Source organism: Myotis davidii, unplaced genomic scaffold (assembly GCF_000327345.1).
Source record: "Myotis davidii unplaced genomic scaffold, ASM32734v1 scaffold88, whole genome shotgun sequence".
NCBI classification, from domain to species: Eukaryota; Metazoa; Chordata; class Mammalia; order Chiroptera; family Vespertilionidae; genus Myotis; species Myotis davidii.
In genome coordinates, this window is record NW_006300377.1 from 4,430,943 (window position 1) to 4,455,610 (window position 24,668).

A 24,668-nucleotide genomic window follows, 5' to 3' on the forward strand; every position below is an offset into this window, starting at 1 on the left:
AGGAGCTGGAGGTGGAGGGGCGGAAGGCAGAGTGGGCAGCTGGGCCCTCTCTCCACCCGCCTCTCTCTGGCCCAGGCTCTGGGCCGCCCGAGGGTGCGAGCGAGGAGGCACATATCACTGTAATGGGCTGTATGTGTTGCCGTGGGTCCTGCCAGTGTACCAGAATGTTTCTCTGCCGTCAGCTACTAAAGCTGAAAAGAATGTCAGAAGGGGACTGGCAAGGGAGGCAAGGGGGTTGAGGGTCTAGGAGAGGGAGAAGGATGCTTTCTGCCAGCCACCAGCCTGGTACTGAAGGTGGCATGGCCTGCTGGCCAGTTACCCCATCACTTTTCAGCACTGTTGCATCTCTCAATGCCAGCCCTTGGGAGTCTGTTTAGGATGGAGTCAAGGAGAGAGCTGGGGCAGGGGCCAGCAGCCCTCAAAGGACTTGAAGAAAGCAGGCAACAGGCAGCCAGGGGCATGGTCAGAAGTGCTACTGGGCATTGCCCCCCACCCTCCACTCAGATCATACGCTCAAGTACCAAATGGGAGTGGAGAGGAGACCCAGAAGACCCATGGATTCCCGAGTGTAGCTAATTGGTTAGACCTAATCTCCCCAGGAGCAACCAGTGAGCAACAGACGTACCAAATGGGAGTGGAGAGGAGACCCAGCAGACACCATGGATTCCCGAGCGTAGCTAATGGGTTAGAGCTAATCTCCCCAGGAGCAACCAGTGAGCAACAGAGGAAAGCCGCCTCTCCCTTCACTAGGATTACGAATTCCACGTCCTTCTCCTGCTCCCAGAATCCCAAAGTGGGGTTCAACTCCACTCAGAATGGCTGGGTTTCGTTGCCTGGGACTAAGACCCCTAGGGGTCACCTTCCATTTCCTGTCTCATTTCCCCTCTCCCTTCCTATCTTTCATGGGATCAGTTCACAAATAAACTCACTATGCACCCAAGTCCTTAACCTGGGTCCTGCTTTTTGTGGAACCTCAACTCAGGTGACTGTAGCTACCAGGTGCTGAACAGTTTGATAGATATAATAGCTACTAAGTGCTTACCATGTGCCCAGCTCTGTTCTAACTATTTCATCTATATAAACTCATTGAATCATGCCAACACTCTATGAGTGAGATACCATACTTAATCCCCCACTTATGAAGGGGAGAATGAGGCACAGAGCCATTAAGGAACCCGACCAAGGTCACACAGCTTGCAAGTAGCAGAGCCAGAATGCAAACCCAAGTACTAGTAGCATTAGAGACTGTTTTCTTAATCATCATACTAAGCTGCAGGCCTTCCAGATATTCCCCAGACACCTTGGGATTTAGAGATGAACTAGACATGGCTCTGACCCTGGAAAACATGAGATGTCCCTGAAGAAACACAAAGGAAACAAACAAGTCAGTTCAGTTTGTAGAGATGTGTCCCAAGCAGTGAGGGTTTAGGTGCGTTACCTGTGGAGGAATCAGGGCAGACACTACTAAGGAAGTGCCACTCAAACAATGTCTTAAAGAAGAAATTGGTATTGGAAGATGGATGGATGGATGGGGCAGTGAGGGCGGGGGGGAGCAGGCCCGAGGGCTGGAGTGTGTGCAACCTGGCGATATTCAGGGAATCTCCTGAGATCCGCTATGGCTGGAGAGCTTTGGAGGGTGGGGGGTTGGCCTTTTGCTTGTTTGTGTGCTGTTGTTGCTGTTTAGGGTGGGGGCTGATGACTTATGGGAGAGATGCAGAGGCTGCCTTATGAAGGGTCTTGTCACCGTGTCAGGGGGACAGAGAGCTCTCAAGGGGATCCGACTATTTGCAGTGCTTCGTGTCCTTAGCAGGTGTTGAATTTGCGGGTGCTCATTATATTCTTCTCTAGCCGTTCTTGTGTTTCTGAAAGATTCTTATTTGGAAAAACAACTTAGAAAAATGAAAGCACTTAGGATGTAAACAAACCCACACGGATAGTCCATAGACCAGAATCAGTTCCCTCAGACAGACACTCGAGTCTTTGGAAGATGTCCCCAGGTCTCATGAGCTTTCTTGGCACCAAGGCACAATCAGAGCCAGCTATGAGCTCCAGGAGTGCCCTGGCAGCTGCTTTTACAGTTTGGGTCTAGGACCCAAGGACAGAAGTTTACTCTCTTTAAAACAATTATCTTTAAATATGTTTTTATTGATTTCAGAGAGAGAGAGGAAGGGAGAGAGAGAAACATTGATGTGAGTAACATTGATTGACTGCCTCCTGCATACCTCCTACTGGATCAAGCCTGCAACCTGGGCATGTGCCCTGACTGGGAATCGAACCTATGACCTTTTGGTGCATGGGACAAAGCTCAACTAACTGAGCCACACCGGCCAGGGCAGAAGTTTACTGTAGTCAGTCTTCAACGCAAGACCTCTAGATTAAGCCTGAGGGCCTTGTGGATTGGGTCCTGGTCATACCAGTCATAGGTTGACCAGTGTGCCATTAGTATTCTCATATAAGATATTAAAGATTACAGCACTAACTGCAATGTGGTCTGCTAGATTGGATCTTGAAACAGAAAAAGGATGTTTGTGGAAAAACTGGTGAAATCCAAATAAAGGCTGTAATTTAGTTAATAAAATGCCAATGTTCATCTCTTCGTTTTGACCAATTACCATGGTTATGGAAGATGTTAACATCAGGAGAAATTGTTTGAAAAGTATATGGGAACTCTGTAGTATCTTTGCAACTTTTCTATAAATCTCAAATTATTCCAACATAAGGAACTTATTATGTAGGATGGGACAGGACTGGGGATTGGCTTCTGTCACAAAGCCAGTTGACATCTGTGCACGGTCATTGAGCCAGCGAAGAATCTATCGCGTTGTGATAACGTCTCAGTCCACCTTCCTCTTCTTGTGCGTTTCTGAATGCCTGTTGAAGCCAGATATTCCATCACATTTTCTGATCTTCCACCTGGTAACTCTTTTTTTTTCTGAGTTAATATATATTTTTTCTTTATTGATTAAGGTATTACACAAGGGAGATGAAGTGATAATTTACTTTGCAGAGAGGTTTTGTGTTTTTGTTTTTTATCAAAAGATACACTAGAATCTTTTGGAATGGCATATATTTTCTGACTACATTTTAAGAAGTTCATCTATTAAAATTGTATTTTCCCTCAGGAAATCTTTAAAATCAATGCACACATGTTTGCCCAAGGATGAAGGTGGTAGAGCACAGCAATGAACATGGAACCATGTTGAACCTGCATGTGCCACTAACTTTTAAACTTCCTTGGAGATTTCCTGTCTTCGCTTTGCTTGGAGGGACCCAAGAAGGTGGACTTATGAGGAGTCAGTCACCCATGGAATTGTCCCATTCTGACCTCGAGATAGCAGGCACCGTTTAGTCTTTCCTAGACAGGTGACATGGCCAATTGTCCCCCGCTTACATCATTCTAATTGTCCCTCCTGATTAATGAGGTCACTTAAGGTGTCAATTATTATCCTGCCAAGAGAATGAATATCAGACTGAAACAAATGCCCGTGAACTTGCTTGTTCTATTAAAAAAAATAAAGTAATGAGAGATGATTAATGGTGTGTACCCTGAGAGAAGCAACAGGAAGCGGAAGGGCAGGAGAGAAAGGTAGGAATTAGCATTTTCTGATTAGGGGGCAAAACAGGCTTTTGTTTAAAAGCAGCTTTTTTTTATTTATCCTCTTCCTTTCAACACCACTTCAACACCATTGTCTAGTCTCCACTTCCTCCCTTCTTATTTACACCTTACCACTCCAGCCTTACCACTCCACCAATCTGCTGGGGCTGGTGTGTGTGTGTGTGTGTGTGGGGGGGGGGGTGTCACCATTGTTCTCCTAATTGTCACATCTATTGACCTTCTTATCTTGACTTCAGTTCCTTTGAAAGTGTTTGCTGCTGTTGAGTTGACTTCATACTTCTTTAAACACTTCCTTTTTCTATCTTCTCTGATAACCCCAATTTTTCACTCATTCATCCCATTTCACATGTATTTATTGAGAATCTACTATGTGCCAAGCATTGTGCTAGCATGGACTATAAAAAGGTAATAACCAAGATGGACAAATTCCTTGCTGTAAATGGAGTTTACAGTCAAGCAGAGGGAGTAGGCAATTAACAAATAAATACATATACATAAGCCATTCAGCATTATAAGGAATGAGCTGAGTGACTGATGGAGTGTGATGACAGGGTGTGAACATATGGGAGCTGTGATTAATGGGATCCTCCCTGTGAATGTGGTACCTCCATCGCTTTCACATCAGTCCCTTAAAACTTGATGCTGTCTCTTGGCTCCCATGTGTTTGTGTCACCTCAGAGAATGACATAGACCTGGGGGACTTGGGGGATTAAGAGATTGAGCTGGATCAATCTCACAGAGTGAGTGTGGCTCCAGAGATGACTGAAAAGATGGCATCCAGGGTATAAACCCCTTTTCTAAATTCAAGCTGACAGTTTTCTAATTCTGAGGCTTCAGATAGACAGAATTCAGGAATAAGACAACACTTCCAAATCCAGGGCCATCCACTATGATATGAATGGCACCCCTCAGAGTTTGGCAACATGGTGGCCCTGAAAAATCCTGGAAGCCAGACCAGAGTTAGAGATTCAGACACTGGAGAGAGAGCCGGAGAGACTCCTCAAACCCCTTGCAAAACACCTCAGGTGACCAAACTGTCTCACTGCTCCTGTGGCTCCTTCCTCTCAGGTCTTCAGGTGAGGCTGTACTGTCACCTACACATAGCTCTTGTTTGGGTGTGATGATTCAGGTTGACCCTCTGCTGCTCACAACCACCGTCACTGGTTGCCTGTGACCTGGCCTTGAGGGCCATGCTCCGTGCTGCACAGTTTATGGGCCTCGCTGGCCCTGTTTCCGCAGCCAAATCTGGCCCTGGAAACCCGGCTTGAGCTGAACCCATCCGGCACTTTGCTCACAGGGGAATCTGCACATTGTCCCCCTAAGGCCATGGTTCTGGAAGCTTCTGTTCACCCTGGTTTCCTGGAGCATGGCAAAGTAGTGGAAATGGTGCTCTGTGTGTCCTGGGCCTGGCCCTGCCCTCCAGCTGTGTCTGAGAGGCATTACTGCCTCGCTCACAAGGATAGGGCCGAAGCTCCTCTGCTTCATTTCCAGCACCGCCTGGAGGTGGGTGTGCAGCTGCTGGTTCTGGTGATAGTTGCCATTCATCTGGGCAAAGGTGCTGCATGCTGTAAGTGCTGTCTCTAATATGGAGACCCAGACTCTTCAGACTAGGTACCGTGATTGGAACAGTCTCTGGTGGCCAACAGGAAAGGTCTCATGGTGCAAGAGCAGATAGGGGTGGACCACCCCATTCTCTTGGTACAGCCTCCCTGCCCTCTTAAAGGCATTCCTAGCATCTTTTTAAAAAATATATATTTTATTGATTTTTTACAGAGAGGAAGGGAGAGGGATAGATTTAGAAACATCGATTGAGAGAGAAACATTGATCAGCTGCCTCCTGCATACTCCCTACTGGGGATGTGCCCTCAACCAAGGTACATGCCCTTGACTGGAATTGAACCTGGGACCCTTGAGTCCGCAGGCTGACGCTCTACCCACTGAGCCAAACCGGTTAGGGCCATTCCTAGCATCTTGAGCCCCCAAGAGCTCTCAGAAGCTCTACCTGCTCCTTTCTCAGGGTGGCTTCAGCAGCCAGAGACTAGGTGGGCACAAGTCCTCTGGATAGGGAATCTCTAGGTAGAGACACCACTGGCTACTCACTCACTTTTGGACAACTATTGTTCACTTTCTTGGTGTGAGGACAGAAAATGCAGAGTTCTTTCAGGTAGTGCCAATCCTAGAATGGCACCATCTGAGGTCTTAGTAGATTCCAGCTGATCCATGGACAGCCTTGTGGTGGTTCAGACCTTCAGGGCAGCATTGACAAAAGGAGAACAGCTCCTATTCCCAAATGGGGGTATCACTGGCCTGATTTGGGGGCGGTGGATACAGAGGCAGAAGTTTTCAGGAACCTGATGGCCTCTCTTTTCCTTCCCCATTTCCATCCCATCAAGTCTCCTGACCCATGGTGCTGGCAGCTTCAGCTCTGTCATGAAGCCCAAAGTGGGCCAGGGTTTTCCAGGACCCTGTGTTAGCAAATCAAGTCTGCATCTGCTAAAAAGCTGAGCATCCTCCCAAACAGTCCCTCTCTCCTGGGGAGGCTGGTAATTAAGCAGTCATGGCAAACACATGGATGATGAACAGCTGGTTGCTTCCATTTGTCCTGTCATTGGTTAGAGAACCATTTCATAAATTACATGTAAAGTTGGATTTTTGTCTTTCTTCTACTCATGCCATCCCCTTTGCTTGGAATTACCTTTCTGTCTTCCCACTAACTTCTATACCCTATGTATAATTGGCTAACAGTTTATCTTTCAAGATCAGCTCAGGCTGGTGCATCAAATTCCCTGGGCACATCTCTGTCATTGCACTTACTGTGTTTCATTATCATTGTGTCTTGAGCAATAATAATAGTTATCAACTCCTACTGTGTGCCTGGCACCATTCTCTAAAGCTGGGCATAGACCAGGGGACCACAATCCCTGCCCTCGTGGAATTCACATGCTAATGGAAAAAGGTAGACTTAATAAATTAGGGCTAATGAGATATATAGTGTTAGATGGTGATAAGTGTTATGGAGAAAGTTAGGATTTGGCTGGTGTTGGGGCTGTGGAAGAATTCACAACTAAAAGAAGAGTTGCAGAGAGAAAGTTTATTTTACTTTCCAAGAAAGGAAAAAGAGAAGTTTGCTAATCAATACAGGGCAAGAAACAAATGGTGGCCTGCTCTTTTAAGCATAGGCTGTTGCTAAGCAACAAGGAAGGGAGGCGAATTGGGGTGAAATTGAGCAGATATCAAGGAGGTTGTCTTGAAAAGTTAGTTTGTTTGCTTTATAGTAGACAAATGTCCTAGGGGGGTGTCTTATCAGTATTTTCCAAGCCTGTAACACATGCTTAGAGCAAAAGTTTTGAAGAGTTCAAAAGAGGCTTGGTTGAAGGGAACTTTCTATTAACTTAGAGAGTCCCTGGTGCAAATTATCCCTGAGTTCTGAAAACAGCAGGCAGGAGGGGAGGTGCAAGAATGTAGCCTTGAAAGTAGCTTATCTTGTCCCACAGTTTGAACAAGGGTTGTTTGAACCAGAGGAGCTAACCATCTTGGGGTTTAATTACCAGGTGCTTCTCACAAATTGTGGAAGGCCACAGCAAAGAAAAAGAAAGGCTTTTTTTTTTTTTTTTCTGTCCTTACAGAGAAAATGTAGGACAGAGAGATCAGGAGTCAGGAAGTGAGGTTGGAGTCGTAAGAGGGTTGCCATTTTAGATGGATTGGTTATTGAAGTCTTCTGTGTAAAGGTGATGTCTGAGGAAAAACCTGAAGGAGATGAGGGGATCAGTCATGCACATTTGGGAGAAGAGATGAGATAGCTGGGGAATCAGCAAGTGCAAAGGCCCTATGTCAGATGTGTTGGAGGAATGGCAAGGGGCCATTATGGCTGGAGCAAGGAGCAGGGAGAGAATAATTGGTGAGAAAGAGGAAAGTCATGGAGTGGGAGTGCGTAAAGGTGGCAGAGGATTGTCCAGGACCTGTAGGTTGTTATGAAGACCTTAGTGTTGTCTTAAATCAAGTGAGACACCTATAGAAGGGCTCTAAGCAGAGAAGTGACATAGTCTGATGTAAAGTGATCATGCCAGCTGCTGTGTTGAGAATGTTCTATCGGAGGATGGGGGAAGTAGGGAGACCAGTTAGGAGGTTGGTGCAATAACCAGGTCAACAGCTGGAGGTGGCCTGAATCAGGATGGTAGTAAAGAAAGTGATGAGGAGTGGCTGAATATCCTGATAAATGAGTGTAAATGCCTCCTTTTGAGGTTGAACTCCTTGGGGCCAGGCCCATATCTTATAAATTTTTGTCTTCAGAACCAAACATAGCAGTGACATTTAATAAGGTACATAACTAATGTTTGTTGAATGAATAAGGGATGAAAAATAATTTTTGAATGTTAATAGTACAAATAAATCGGCCTCTGTTCTCTTTCTTGAATCTGTCAGATGATAGAGCAAATCCTGGGTAATATTCACCCAGATCACTCAATCTGATGTCATAAAGAATGCTGTTCATGGGTGTGCTGAACCAAGATGTGTGGAGGATGTTGGTTTCAACTGTGTTTATCTATTTTTCTTGCTGTGGGACTTCTCAGAAAATACACTAATGCACAGGTTCCCAACATTTTTTTATAAGTCTTTATTGTTGCGATTATTACAGATGTCCTTCATTCCCCTCCCCTTACTCCCCCTCCACCTGGTTCCTGCCCCCACCCCAGGCCTTCACCACACTCTATTGTCTGTGTCCATAGGTAATGCATATCTGCATATAAGATCTTTATTTAATCTCTTCTCGCCCCCACACCCTCTTCCCTCTGAAAATCATCAGTCTGTTCCAGTTCCATGCCTCTGTTTCTATTTTATTCACCAGTTTATTCTGTTCATTAGATTTCTTATTCTTATTCATTTATTTTGATTTTTAGATTCAATTGTTGATAGGTATGTATTTTTTGTACCATTTTATTGTTCATATTTTTTATCTTTCTTTTTCTTCCTCTTCTTAAAGCATGCCCTCAGCATACTTCTTATATAATCCTATATAATAAAAGGCTAATATGCAAATTGTCCCCTCGATCTGGAGTTCGACCAGGGGGCGAGGCCATGCTCACTGAGACTGCACCCTGAGTGTGTCCCTTATGGATCTGAGGAGTTGTGATCTGGATTGTCCCCCTCTGACCATTTCATCTTCAATTCTAAATGATAGCTTTACTGGGTAAGAGTAATCTTGGTTGTATGTCCTTGTTATTCATCACTTTGAATATTTCTTGTCACTCCCTTCTGGCCTGCATAGTGTCTGTTGAGAAATCAGCTGACAGCTGTATGGGCATTCCCTTGTAGGTAACTAACTGCTTTTCTCTTGATGCTTTTAAGATTCTCTTTTTGTCTTTAGCCCTTGGCATTTTAATTATGATGTGTCTTGGTGTGGTCCTCATTGGGTTCCTCTTCTTTGAGACTCTTTGTACTTCCTGGTCTTTTAAGTCTATCTCTTTCACCAGGCAGGGGAAGTTTTCTGTCATTATTTTTTCAAATAAGTTTTCAGTATCATACTCTCTCTCTTCATCTGGCACCCCTATAATGTGAATGTTGGTATGCTCAAAGTTGTCCCAGAGGCTCCTTACACTATCTTCATATTTTGTGGATTCTTATTTCTTTTTGCTCTTCTGGTTGGGTGTTTTTTGTACCTCATATTTCAAATTGTTGATGTGGTTCTCAAAATCCTCTACTCTTCTGTTGAATTCCTATATGTTAGTCTTTATTTCAATCAGTGTATGCTTAACTTCTGACGACTGGTCCTTTTCCATTTTTTTAAAAATATGTTTTATTGATTTTTTAGAAAGGGGAGAGGGAGAATGAGATAGAAACACCAATAATGAGAGGGAATCATTGATCGGCTGCTCCTCCACGCCCCCTACTGGGGAACGAGCCCAAAACCCGGAATCAAACCCGGACCCCCTGGTTCATTGGTCGAAGCTCAACCGGTCTATGTATTAGGTAGAGCTGCTATGCCTCCTTGAGTTGGTAGAGTGGCCTTGTATAGTAGGTATCCTATAGGACCTAGTGACTCAGTCTCCCTAGTCATCTGAGCTGAGAACTCTAGGTGCATTTCTTTGTGGGCTGTGAGCACAGTCTTGTTGTAGTTGAGACTTGATTGCTGTTGGTGTCATTGGGAAGAATTGACCTCCAGGCCAATTGGCTATGAGGAACAGCTGTGGCTACCATGGGAGAGCTACTATGCAGGAGACACCCCTATGGAGCAGGACTTGCTTCAGTGGGGCTTTGATGCTCACTGAGTCTTCCCCTTGAGTATGTCATTTATGGATGTGTAGAGTTGTAATCTGGTATGGTCTTACACTAACCACTGGGTACATTGGCTCTTAGGTCTCCAGGGAGGTGCAACATCAGCCACTGCCTGGAGCTGCCCTGCAGGAGCTACAGAGAGCTGCAGATTCCTTCTCTTTGTATTGGGTTTGGAAGTGCTTAGATGCGGCCCAGCTATGAAGCAAGACAGGCTGGTGCTGGTGGTGGGTCTTGGGCCTTTTATTGATAGGTTTGGGGTTCCCTGACCCAGCTGAGGCTTGTTTGAGAGATTTTAGCCTGAGCAAGGACAGGCCATTCATATGCAATGCAAAAGCCACTGCATTCAGCTTGGGTAGAGTTATGAATTGGATAAGGTGTGATCTTAGGGAATCACCAGGGTGGAGCAAACAGAAATGGCTGCCAGTCAGTCTAGTACCAGGGAGGTCCCAGCATAGGAACAATGATCCCTGCCATCACCTCCGTCTGAGAGAAAGCCACCCCCAAGTTCCTGCCCTGATGCCAGACAATCCAGTTCCTCCTTATATTTGTCTGTGACCCCCAGAGCCTCACCCTGGTGCTGGAGTTCAGAGGAAGCAGGACCTTATAGGACCCCTTGCTCCTCACGGGTGGCCTCTGCAGAGATGATCTTCCTCCCAATTAAAAAAACGGCACATGTGGATGTCAGACCGGCCCGTTCTGCGCCTCTGCACCTCCTACCAGTCTCAGTGTGCTTCTTCTCTAGTTGTAGGGCTTCCATTCAGCCAGCTTTCCGGCAGTTCTGGATAATGGTGGTTCTTTATTTTACTTGTAATTTTGATGTGCTTGTGGGAGGCGGCAAGTTCAGGTGTTTACCTACGCTGCCATCTTGGTTCCTTTCTCCTCCCAGATTTCTTAGTTTGAGGTGCAGTTAAGTGCTTCAGTAATATTTGCAGAATGCTCCATGGGTAAAAGAAGTACCTATCAGCCCCATTTATTAAATAGTAAAGTCTGAATAGCTGAATATGTATTTACATCTTAACAAAATTGGACTGTTTGGAAAAATAATGACTATAAATTGAAAGGAAAAAAACTTTTTCTTTTATCCTCAAATAACCACAACTACTTACTAATGGAATGTGTGTACTTGTCAGGCTCTGCACAGCTTTTTAAACTTTGGATTTAGGTTGGACGTCACCACTCTCAAATCCTATTCCACACTGATTTAAACACAGTGCCACTTTTTATCATACCAGCCACCAAACACCCAGCTTTGTAAAATACCATATTATCTCCTGGAACGTAGCTTCATGCTGAAACTCAACTACCTTGAGCTAACACTTTGTGTGTCCAACAGATACTGAGTACCACAGATTACCTTGAAAATTTAAAATATCCCTCAGTGCTCTTGTAAGTTCCTTATAGCATCCTAGGGTACTGTGGTACTTAGATTGGGAACTATGGTTCCACTTTGTATGTAGCATTTCCCAAAATTATATGTGCATTTTCTCAGGCAAGTCTACTAACATAACACTGGACAGTGTTCCTTGGAACGTGTTTTGGGAACTGTTCGGATAGAACATGAAGAGAGAATACCCAGGACTCCTTGCTGCAGTTCTATGGGAAATACTCCTGGGTGTTGACAGACTGAGTGTGCCTAAAGGATTTGTGTTCTGAGCATAGAGTGCTGCTTGTCTATTTTTAGGCCTCAGCGGGTGGGCCTGCGTTGACTCCAGACCTTGCTTCTGAAGCCCCAATGCATCCTAAAAAGCACATGTGGAGATCTCAGGGCAGCACGAGAACCATCTCTACAGATGTTTGGTTACTGGGGTTTCAGGGCTTCTGAGACGAGGAATGTCAGTCATCTTATGACCAGTGTAGCAACAGCATGAGTTCCATGACTTGTCTTCTCTGGCATTTCATTTTCCAGAGTGTCCCATAGAATCCCAGCACACAGGATGCTCTCAGAAAAATAATTTATGATATATATCCTATATAATAAAAGGCCAATATGCAAATCGACTGAATGACAATATGGTTGGTCACTATGATGTGCACTGACCACCAGGGGGCAGATTCTCAATGTAGGAGCTGTTCCCTGATGGTTAGTGCGCTCCACCAGAGGAAGGGCTGCTCAGAGCCAGAAGCTGGGCTCACAGCTGGCAAGCGCAGTGGTGGTGGCAGGAACCTCTCCCATCTCTGGCAGTGCTAAGGATGTCTGACTGACGGCTTAGACCCACTAGGGAGCAGGCCTAAGCCGTCAGTCAGGCATGCCCTGAAAGGTCCTGGACTGCGAGAGGGCACAGGTGGACTGAGAGAGAACCCCCTCCCCCCAAGTGCATGAATTTTTTTCACTGGGCTTCTAATACACACACACACACACACACACACACACACACACACTTGAAATCACAGAAAGCCCAATTTTTCCCAGTTTTAGAAGCTCCTGATGAAATGCAAATGGGAATTACCAGAGAAAACATGTGTCTGTAGGGTGTATGTGTGTTTCTCTGTATTGTGTGTGATTATGACTAATGTCCATCAATTACCTGCAAATTACTAGATGTTGCCTGTAATGACAGTTCTGTTTTTAGCTTAATGGTTTATGTATCTAACTAGTGGCTGCTGTCTGGAGTAGGGCTGCTGGCAGATCAAAACACTATTTGCCAAGCCTGTCAGTGTGACAAATGTTGCTTACATTGACTCCTTTATTTCCAAGGTCAATTGACATGTCTTTTTTAATATCACTGTTTGATGTGCTAAGAGCCTTAAATGAGAGCCATTCAATAAAGGTCCAATTTGCTACATTACTGTTTATTCCTGGATAATTCTGTATTAGTTGAGCTCTTTAAGATCTAAAGGAAGAAACATACATGGATTACCCTCAGAAATGGGGATTTATTACAAGTATTTTCAGACTGTGGGGCAGCACAGGGACCATCTTCTAAGCCTTTTAGTTGCCATGGGTTTCAGGGCTTCTGAGACTGGGAGTGTCAGTGGCCTCGTGGCTAACATAGCAATAGCCTGAGCTCTGTGACCTGCCTTCGCTGGGCATGTTATTTCCCAAAGAAGGTTCCTCAGAACCCCAGCCCATACGCTGCTCTAAAAATAAAAGGACATATGATAAAATGGGTTGGGGAGCTGTTATATAATCTATTCCTGCCTTGGAAGTTTATTAGCGTATTAAAAGTCCCCATAAACACTTTATGTTTTATTTTCTGACAATTTCTTTTTTGATCTTGTTAACACAGTATTTCTCACTTATGTTCAACCAATAAATACCCTAGAATATCCTTTGGAGAACAGGCTAATATTTGTACTTTTCAGAAGAATCTGGTTGTGTTTATTTGTCACCCGTGTTGGGTTCCTCACAGCCACCCTCAGATTCAGTGATTCGCTGGGAGGACTCACAGGACTCAGCGTACGATTGCACTCATGGCTGTGATTTATGACAGTGAAAGGATACAGAGCCAAGCAGCAAAGGAAAGCTATGCATGTGATGACATGTGGGGGCAACCAGGCACGAGCTTTCAGTAGTCCTGTCCCAGTGGGATCACAGGATGTGCTTGCTCCCCCAGCAATGTGGAATGCTGCCATGCAGGGAAGCTCATTGGAGACTCAGTGCCTGGGCATATTACACAGACACCTCTGCCTGACATGTATCAGTGCTCCAGAACCCCAGAGGGAAAGCAGGTGTTCAGTGTTTGCACAGATGTTTGTACAAATACCTTAGGCTGCTTTCTTCAGTTCAGGGAAGGGTGGGATTCCCTGAAATTCACATTCTCAGATGCCAGCAAGGGCCAACCTCCTAAACTGGTCTTTCAAAAGACATCAAGCCTTTTCTGTCTGCTCTCCAATAGTGGAATATCCATTCATTCATTCATTCATCCTGTATTTATCTTCATCAGTTTGGGCTGCCGTAACAAAAATTCTGTGGCTTGGGTGACTTATAAACAGCAGAGATTTATTGCCCATAGTTCTGGAGGCTCAGAGTTCAAAATCAGGCTGCCAGGCGGGTGGGGATCAGGGGAACTGTCTTCTGTGTTTCTGGGTTGCAGACTGCCAACTTCTCGTTGTATCTTTACTGGGTGGTTGCAGAGGGGAAGCAAGCTCTCTAGTAGCTCTTACAAGAGAAGTGATCCCAGTCAGGAGGGCCCCACCCCACAGCCACTGCATTCATGGAGTTGTCAGTGGACCTTCAGAAAGCAATCACAAAAATAATAAATATATTTACCCTGGTAAACATCTCATTAGGAATATGATGAATGCTAACAAAGAAAAAAGGCGTTTGTCAGGATAGACCATGTCATGCTGTGTGTATTAATCATGTTTTCCTTTTCTGTATTTTCTGATGCTATGACATCTGGGACCTTTGCTGAACCAGGAGAGATCGCCCCTCCCAGGGTTAGCTGATTCCTAGAGATAGCAAAGGATTGGGGGTGGGGGGTGGGGAAGGGGCCTTTCATATGCAGATCAGCCAATCCAGAGCTCACCTACCTCCTTTACTGATCTTCACTTATTGAGCTACTATCCCCTTGCCCTAATCAGCCCAGGGCCTGAAGCCAGACAACTAAGGGTAGTCCCTATACCCTGGAGCCCTCTGAAATTATTCCAACTAGTCAATCCCAAACCTACCAACCTGTTCACCTTCCCTCACCCTTTCCTTCCCCTTAGAAAATCTGTGTAAAGGCTCATACCCACCTCCTGAATTACCCTAGTGCTGACCCATGTGGTTTTTGGTGTCCTGGCAACTGCAAGTAAAAATCTTTTCCATGGCAATTGTCTTCTGATCTATTGGCCTCACCATATAATCTATATTTTATTTATTTATGTGCTAGAGGCCCGGTACACGGATTCGTGCATGGATTCATCCACCGGTGGGGTCCCTCAGCCTGGCCTGCGCCCTCTCGCAATCTGGGACTCCTTGGGGGATGTTGGACTGCCGGTTCAGGCCTGTGGGGATCAGGCCGAAACCAGCAGTCTGACATCCTCCAAGGAATGTAGTGCATGAAGTGGCAGGCAGCCCAGGAGGAGCCCAGGCCAGGCACCACACTGCTCCCGCTCATCCCAGCCCCGCTGCCCCTGCCCCTGCACGTCTCGGTAGCGCTGCTGCATTGGCACTTGCCAGAGTGAGCCCAGCATCTGGCACCCATCAGTCAGCTAAGTGGTGCTCCCACTATGGGAGTACACTGACCACCAGGGGGCAGCTCCTGCATTGAGCGCCTGCCCCCTGGTATCAGTGTGCATCATAGCGATTGGTCAAATGGTTGGTTGGTTGGTCACTTAGTCTTTCATATATACAGATAGATGTATTTATTTTTATATTTATTTTTATTGATTTCAGAGAGGAAGGGAAAGGGAGAGAGATAGAAACATGAGTGATGAGAGAGAATCATGAATTGGCTGCCTTGTGCATGCCCCCAGTGGGGCATCAAGCCTGCAACCCAGGCATGTGCCCTTGACCAGAATCAAACCTGGAACCCTTCATTCGCAGGCCAATGCTCTATGCACTGAGCCAATCCAGCTAGGGCTAAAATCTACATTTTAAAACACAGGTAATAAACACCACTCCAGTCTCAGTGGCTTACTCACCAAAATTTTATTTCTTGTAATATTACATGTTCAAAAGAGGTTTGTGCCCTAGCTGGTTTGGCTCGTGGATAGAGCATCAGCCCTAGGACCGAAGGGCCGTGGGTTCAGTTCAGGTCAATGGCAGGTACCTTGGTTACAGGCTTAATTCCAGGCCCTTGTCAGGGTGCATGCGGGAGACAACCAATCGATGTGTCTCTCGCGCATGGATGTTTCTCTGTCTCCCCCCCTCCTTTCCACTCTCTCTAAAAAATCAATGGAAATATATCTTCGAGTGAGGATTAAGAACAAAAAAATGTGGGTCGCGACCCCTGAAAATACATCCTGCATATCACATATTTACATTATGATTTATAACAGTAGAAAATTACAGTTATGAAGTAGCAACGAAAATAATTTTATGGTTGGGTCACAACATGAGGAACTGTATTAAAGGGTCGCGGCATTAGGAAGGTTGAGAACCACTGACCTAGTCGATCACTCAGGGACCCCGCTGACAGAGACCCAGGTTTACTGAAGCCGGGGAATTCAGCATAAGGTGCACAGGCTTCTCGAGGCTCCCTGCCAGAAATGGCACACTTCACTGCCACCCACATATCCTTGGCAAGCCAGTGCCTGACCTCAGCAAGGAGGGGGAGTTGCCATTCCACCTTGTGCCTAGAAGGAACGCTGGAGATCCATGAGCACCAGTGACTTCCACAGGGACTTGTGAGAATGCAAAATAAATAGACTGGTCTGGATGGTCTAGGATATATCTTTCTGAAAATACTATTGAGACATTTGCAATGAGATTTGAACGATGAGAAGGAGTCAATTAGACAAACAAGTGGAGGGGATGTGAGAAAGTGTCCTGAAAAGGAAGCAGCATGTGCAGACCCTGAGGATGGGGGTGGGGTGGCAAATTGAAGTAACTGAAGCCAGCAGCATACCAAGGAGGAGGGCAGGGAGAAAGGCGAGGAAGAGTATTTTATCAGACATTCTTGGAGTGCAGAATCATGGTGATAATAAGAAGTGGACTTACAGGTCCATTTTATTATTGTTTTCAGATTCCTCACAAATTCCTTATTATCTGCATTCCGGGCTGACCCTTGCCCCTGCCTTTGACCAAAGAAGATGGGAACACTGGAGGAGCTGCAGCCCGGCGGGACGGAGGGCAGAGAATCTGTCAGGGTCGGGTCATGCAGGCTTTGTGCGCTCGTTAGGAATGTTGGCCTAATCCTAAGAACAGTGGAAGCCATTGGTGGATTCTGAACTGGGAGAGTGAGAAGTTCGGGGTCCTGGACTTACCCAGTTTCCAAGACCCTAGGTTACTCTAGGCACAGGGGAAGGAGCACAGGGAAGTGTCTAGAGGACGTGGGAAAGACAACAGCCTTGATCAAGTGGAAGATGGGTATTAGTTTACATCTGTGGCCAGGGCACTTGTTTGTAAAAGCTCTTCTCTGCACCTTTTAGATTCATCAGATAACCAACAGCAGCACCAGGCTCTTGCCTTTTTGCCATCATTTTACCCCATTTCCCTAATAAGTCTGGGTTCTATTATTGAAGGATATCTCACTCATTTCAGTATGGTAAATAGACCTGTCAGATAGAAGATGGGCTGGCCTGAAAGTTTTATTTGCTCCTTCTCTGACACGCAAACGTGATAACTCCTCTGACTCGTGGGTCATCAGCTTGTCTGAAATTGATTCAGTGATAACGTATGGATGAGGGAAGAGCGAGCTGTCAGTGCAACAACGGGGAATGATGATTCAAGTACCCAGATGGCGAGATCAAGCTTTCACACCCCCTCCAGCTTTAGTGCCTTTGAGGAAGCCTCCATGTTAGAATTTATCTGCCAAGCCTGGGAAATAGCAGAGCCGCGGTAAATATCTGATTAGAGAAAATGGCTAGTAAGCCGCAATTCCATATATTGCAAGTGATAAAAATGTAATTGTTTGTTGACAGTGTATATTAGCTCTTCACAGCTTGTGTAAATATAGTACCAAGAAACTAGAGTTTAGAAATTTTCAATGGCAGCTCAAAATGTTGTGGAACTAACTAGGGGAATAAAATCAACAAGTTCTACCCAGTGGGAAGAATGTCATCCCAGAGATGACTTCATGGGAGAAGCCTTGGTGAGGGATGAGATTCCTCCAGGAAGCTGTATGCTGTTGAAGGAAAAGCCCCACTCCAGACTGAGGGTCCGGGAAGGGCACCCAAGGGCATATTCTGGTGGACATGGGGGAGAAGCAAGTTGCAGCTGCCATGGATTAGGCCCATTTGGAGGTAGAGAGCACCAAGGTCAGCTAGGATGGGGTCTAGAGATCAGATCCAGATAGAGGTCTGGCCCCATTGGAGAAAATTTGGTATTTTAATGCTAAGATCCACTGGAGGCATGTCATCAGCGGACATGAATATCTGGAGGTTGGGGAAAGGTATCTGCTACATAGACAAGTCAAAAGGAAGCTGAGAGACAGGTGAGTGGTGGCCTAGAGGCCAGGGTTCTGGTTCTGGTGGTCAGTCCATTTCCTAGGAACCAGCCAATGCTGTAGGGATGTGTGTGCGTGTGTGTGGGGGGGAAGGGGGGCACTGTAGGGGTTGGAATGAACAGGAGGCTGCTGAAGGGAGGGGCCCGGCAAGGACCAAATGGGAGCTCAAGGCTCAAACTAGGTAGACTGAGTTAAGGTCAGATCTAATGGAGGACTGAGGAGCTGTACAATAGAAACACAGTGTAGGCCACATATATAATTTTTTAAACTTTTAATTTTGAAATAATTATAGATTCACAGAAAGTTTTAAGGACAGCCCAGAGTGGTTTGACGTACTCTCCTAGTTTCCCCCAGTGGGTACACCTGTCACTATAGTACAGTATCAAAACCAGGAAAGTAACATTGGTGCAGTGTGTGTGTATATGTCCATGTCATTTTATCAATGAGCTGATTCATGTCACCACCACTGCAGTCAAGATACAGAACTGTACTGTCATCATCTCTCTGGTGCCATTCCTTTCTAGTCACTTGTCACTCCACTTCCCTTCTCTCACTGCCTCTAACCCCTGCCAACCACAAGTTTGTCTTCCGTCTCTTAATGTCATTTCAAAGAGGTTATGTAAGTGGAATCATCTGGTATGTCATTCTTTTGAGATGAGCTTTTCTTCACTCAGCATAATGCCCTTGAGATGCATCCCAACTGTTATATGTATTGATAACCCATTCCTTTTTATTGCTGAGTAATATTTCATGGTATGGATGTACCTCAGTTTATTTAGTCATTCACCTATGATTGTAGGACATTTTTGTCATTTCGGGTTTTGGCTATTAGCAAAAAAGAAAAAGCCTACTATGAACAATCAAGGGCAGGTTTTTGTGTGTACACAGTTTTCATTTCTTTGGGATAAATGGCCCCCAAAGAAATGAAGTGTGATTGCTGAGTTGTAGTGTTAGTGTATGTGTAGACTTCTTTTTAAAAGAAACTGCCTATTTCTAAGTGTCTGGGCCATTTTACATTCTACTAGCAATGTATGAAAGATCCAGTTGCTCCTTATTGTTGCCAGCAATTGGTGTTGTCACTTTCTATTTTATCTCTTCTAATGATATGTGGTAATACCTCATCCTGGCCTTACTTTGCATTGCCCAAATGGTTAATGATGTTGAATGTTTTTCATGCATTTATTTGCCAGCCTCTATCTTCTTTAGTAAAATGTCTCTTTGTGTCTTTTGCTGATTTTTCTAATTGGATTGTTGGATCCTTGCCTCATTTTCAATCTTCGGGAAAAAGTCTTTCATCTTTAACTGCAATATTAGCTATAGGGTTTTTGTAGGTTTTGTTTATCAAGTTGAAGAAGTTCCCCTCTAGTCTTAGTTTTCTGAGTTTTTTTTAAAAAAATCATGAGTGAATATTGAGTTTTGTCAAGTGCTTTTTCTATATCAATTGATGTGGTCATGTGATTTTTTTACTTTTGGCCTATTAATATGATGAATTACATTGATTTATTTTTAAATATTAAACCAGCCTTGCATCTTTAGAATAATCCCCACTTGGCCATAGTGAATAATTATTTTTATATATTGATGAATCCTCAGTGCCATTATTTTGTTAAGGATTTTTGTTTCTATTTATGTAGGATATTGGTCTTTAATTTTCTTTACTCGTACAATCTTTGGTTTTGGTATTAGGTTAACAGTGTTCTCATCAAATGCACCTGGAAAGCATTCTTCCTCTATTTTCTGAAAGAGATTGAGTAAAATTGTTGTTAATTTTTCTTTATACATTTGATAGAATTCTCTAGGGAAACCATCTGGGCCTGTCTATTTTAGGGAAGGTGAATTTTAAATTATGAAGTCAATTTCCTTAATAGTCTAGTGCAGTGGTTCTCAACCTTCTGGCCCTTTAAATACAGTTCCTCATGTTGTGACCCAACCATAAAATTATTTTTGTTGCTACCTCATAAATGTAATGTTGCTACTGTTATGAATCATAATGTAAATATCTGATATGCAGGATGGGCTTAGGCGACCCCTGTGAAAGGGTCGTTCAACCGCCAAAGGGGTCGCGACCCATAGGTTGAGAACCGCTGGTCTAGTGCTACTCTAATTATCTATTTCATATGGGGAAGTAATGGTAGTTCGTGCTTTACATAAAACTGGTCAGTCTCATCTAAGCTGTCAAATGTTTGTGTGTAATTTTTCACATTTCCTTATTACCCTTTTTAAAAAATCTTCATTTGAGGGCATTTTTAAAGAGAGGAAGGAACAGAGGGATAGAGAGAAACATTCAGTGTGAGAAACATTGATAGGTTGCCTTCCATATGTGCTCTGACTAGGGATCGAACCCACAACCCAGATATGTGCCCTGACCCAGAATCAAATAGTGCACAGGACAACATTCAACCAACTGAGCCACTCTGACCCAGCCTTAGCATTCTTTTGATATCTACAGACTCTGTTGTTCTTAGCCCTGGAAATTTTCCAGTCTAGTAGATAAAAAATGAGCCTTGTGAATTTAGTTTTCATATTTTTATATTAATTAGATGGATATCTTTGTGTTTTTACTTGTACCTTTGCCCTTTTTTCTCTTACCTGTGTATCTTTTTCATATTGATTTATAAGTGTTCTTTATAGATTATGAATACTAACCCTCTTCCTATCATATATAATATAGAATCTTCCCAATTTGCCCTTTCTCTTTATTATGTTCTTTTACAGTTTCTTTTGCTCACCATACATGCTTTTAATTTTCACATAATGAAATCAGTATTTTCCTTTAAAGCCTCTGGGGTTTCATGCTTTATTAATAGTACTCAGTCAATTTCAAGAGATAGAACTCAAATCAAACTAGCTTGAACAAAAAAAAAGGAAAGAAGGAAGGAAGGACAGGAAGGAAGGAGGGAAGGAAGGGAGGGAAGGAGAGAGGGAAGGAAAGATCTTGGCTTATGTAACTGGGCACTGTAGAGATAGATCTCTGCATGGCTGAACCAGGCATCTGAACAGTGTGCCCTGAGGTCTCTGTGTCTCACCTCTTCTCACTGTTCAGCTTTGTCTATGTCTATGTGGGATATCATTTTTTCTAAAGCAGATAGGCTCTGTGTAATGATAAAAAGGCTGCTGGCAGCCCCAGCCTTTCATTTTAATGATTTAGAATCCAAAAATAAAAGACTTCTTGAGTCTGTATGTCATATCCCATGGAAGGACTCAGAATGGCCCTATCTGGATGGTGTGCCCTCTTCCATCTTCTTCTTGCCTTGAGCCAGTCCATAAAGATGAGTGATATGCCACGATTGGCTGTTTGCCCAATTCTGTGGCTGGTGAGCAGGTGGGGTATCTGTCAGGACCCCATGAAACAACAGCTCCCCAGAAGAATGATGAGCAGGTAGCAACCAAAGCAGTCATCTAAATATGTCACTGCTAGAAAGACCTTCTCTAGTGAAATATGATTTAAAAAAATAGTGTATTTCCTTCTAATATGTATGGTTTCATTGTGTTAAGTGTAAGTTTTTGACCCGTGTGAGAAAGTGAGGGAGACAGAGAGAGGGAAAGGGAGAGAACATGGTGTGAGGTAGGGATCCTTTGCTGGATGTTGTTATACCTGAAGAGAAGATGACCTCGAGACTTATTGAATCACCCATTTCACAGTTTGATCACTTTTTCTTCTGTTTCCCTCAAATCTATTCTGTATTAATACGAGTCTTGTAAGATTAGGATGGTGGGAAAGACAAGGACTCCATCTAGCATAGTGGGCATTAATATAAGTTGTTGAACCCAGTACTTATGCTCTCCAGGGGACATCTGGGCATCCAAATATTTTATAGTAATGGAGGTATAGAGAGGAAACCAGGAACACCACAAATACCCTAACCTACTTAAGGATGGGGGTAAGAGTAAACCTTGAATTCCCTCCCAGAGCCCTGATGGAGGTCAGGGGAGGCAGGGTGAGCCTAACATAGGGAACAGAGGACACAGATGGACAGGAAACTGCCATCTCTCTACCACCTGTGTTCACAATCAGGTCACTGGTGGGGGTCAACACATGTGGACACCCAGCAGTGGACAGCTTTTTTCATAAAATATGTCCCCAAGCATTCATTGAAAGCTTCATTATTTTATCTCTTTACCATTAGAAGAACCTTTTAAAAATTATTCTCCTTTGTTAAACACATTATCTCAGGTTCAATAATTCCGTCCACTTCACCCATTTCTTTTTTTTTACTTGAAGGTAAAAAAATTAAGCATTTTAATTTTAAAAGCTAGTACAGTATGATCCCATTTGTATGAAATTATTGCATTGACTCTGATCCCATCTATTGATCCTTCCATCTCTTTCTGTGCCAGCTGTCAAGGATGATCATTTCTAGATTGCACTGGGTTTTTCTATTCTGCTTTCATCTTTTAAAAATAATCAGCACTTATCATTTCTGTAAAAGCAGCAGCCTTATTCCTTTTAAAGAATAAGGTGTATGAAAAGAAGCATCAACATTCTACTACTTAGAGTTGGATGTATCTTTCTCAATTTGTGAAAAAATATAGTCTATTGGCAATTATTGTGCATTTGTGGTGAAATCTACCCAGAGCCTAAAAAGACCTCAGCCAGAAAGGGAGGAGACAGGGAGAATACAGCCAAAGAGGAGAAGAGACAAGGGAGGCCTCCAGGTCAGGGACAGCCCCTGGTTTCAGGGGAGTAGCCCCTCATGTTTCTGTGGCAGAAGACCCCTGGTTTCCATCACTGTTTTCTCTTTGAACATCTTGTATATATGACTGGTGTTTGGCTTCTTTTGTATTCCTCCCTGTGCCTCCGTCAGCATTGTGCATCCAACAGGTGCTCAATAAGTGCTTACTGGATGCACAGTTCCCAAGGGGGTCATCCTCCCTAAATTGCACCTCTTTGTCTTTCAGGCTCACGGGCTTTCAGCTGCCAGCCACCATCGTCAGCGCGGCCACCACCCTCTCTCTGCATCTCATCAGTGACTACGCAGTCAGCGCGCAGGGCTTCCGCGCCAGCTATGAAGGTAGGTGCCCCTCAGCCCCGGGCACAGGGGCGTGATGTGGAATAGCCACAGGCAGAGCTGTGGTGCTCCTGGCTGCCGGGAAGGGCTGCTTCTGATTCAGAGCTTGCGCCTGTCCTGCCAAAGCTGGTACTGACCAGTAACTCAGTTACTTCAATTCCCAGCTGTGTTTCTAGGAAGCTGAGAATTGAAATCAGAGCCCAGTGGCAATGGTTTGTCCTGAGGGCCTGGTAATGTCTACTTCTCTGTCCCCTTAACTGGGTTTTGTTATGTTTTTATTTTTTTTAATTCTATTTTCTATTGGGCTTAATTGTATAAGGTACATCAGCTTGGTTTTGGAAATAAGAGCGATATAACCCTAAGTAAAAGCAATAAAGTAAGTCACAAGAAAAAATTTCTGCTCGCCCTAACTGGTTTGGCTCAATGGATAGAGCGTTGGCCTGCAGACTCAAGCGTCCTAGGTTCGATTCTGGTCAAGGGCATGTACCTTGGTTGTGGGCACATACCCAGTAGGGAGTGTGCAGGAGGCAGCTGAATCGATGTCTCTCTCTCATCGATGTTTCTAACTCTCTATTCCTCTCCCGTCCTCTCTGTAAAAAAATCAATAAAAATATATTTTAAAAAAATTCTGCTCAATATAGTGATGGCAAAGAGTCAGTTTTATATCATTCAGAGAAGAACAATTGCTACTTTCTCCTTAATAGCATGGATTAGGGTTTCTTGGTTTGAGTTATGCAAATAATTTCCACTTCTCTCAGCCTGTTTAAATATGGTGTTAGCATTCAAATTAACACTAATATCTTCAGATTATACACTATTATTATTATTAACTTTATTATGTTAGTTCAGAAGGTGGTACTTCTGGATCTCTGTCATTTCCCTGGGAAATTTACATTTCATTAATAGGTAATTATGCTGCTCTTGGCTAAGACCCACACTGCTATTTCGTGTTGAGATCATTAATGGGCTTATTTTAAGACTGTTAATGATAATTAATAACAGTAATGACATAACACCCTAGTAAAGCATGCCAGATATTCTAAAGCTTTCTTTCTCTTGCCTCCAAGAACTTGAAAAATAAGTAATGCTGGCTCACTCTACCTCTCTGAGCATGCCCTCGCTTTCCCCTCCTCTGTCTTATCCCCTGAGGCCCCTTACCTTTGCCTTTCTCTCTCCTGAGCTCCAAGGGCCTTTTTCTGCTTCTGTAACTTGTTTCCTGTGCCTATGCAGCCCAGCCAGCTCACTTCTACTACCTCTGTAACTGTCTAGATAAACTTTCTCTCATCATTTGAAAAAAGTAGTGATGCTTTCTTGAATAGCATCTGTATTCTATAGCGATACAGAAATATATCCCACCTTTGTCTTGGCAGAAATATACCACTGAAAGAGGGCATATCTTAGCTTCTTGGCTCAATCCGCCCCTGGTGCTGTGGGGGACACAGTTTGATACTTTAACCTGAGCAATTGAGGGCTCCTAGAAGGTCTGTTATTTTTTCATTAAAGCTTCCTGAGGAGGCTCCAGAGAAAGTTCCACACGCCTTTAACTGAGGGCTCCTGAAAAAAACCTATGTGTCTTTAAAGGGAGGTGTCCTGAGATAGCTCAATTTCCCTTAAAAAACAACCAGTTCCTCCGAATATCAAGCCTGTAATCTTGGTCATCCTGGTTACATCTGTACCCTGAACCTCTGGCCCTGAATCCAAACCAATTCTCTCCAAAGTTTGAGCTACAACTTCCTT

The 24,668-nt window shown here is 44.2% G+C and overlaps 1 protein-coding gene across 1 annotated transcript in view; it reads left to right on the forward strand.

The window, feature by feature from the left end:
- The window catches only part of CSMD2 (CUB and Sushi multiple domains 2), a 495,158-nt gene that overhangs the window by 27,710 nt on the left and 442,780 nt on the right, over positions 1–24,668 (forward strand). The window contains exon 3 of the mRNA XM_015572780.1: positions 22,822–22,934. Within this exon, the coding sequence (XP_015428266.1) occupies positions 22,822–22,934 (113 nt within the window). The remainder of the gene's footprint in view (positions 1–22,821; positions 22,935–24,668) is intronic.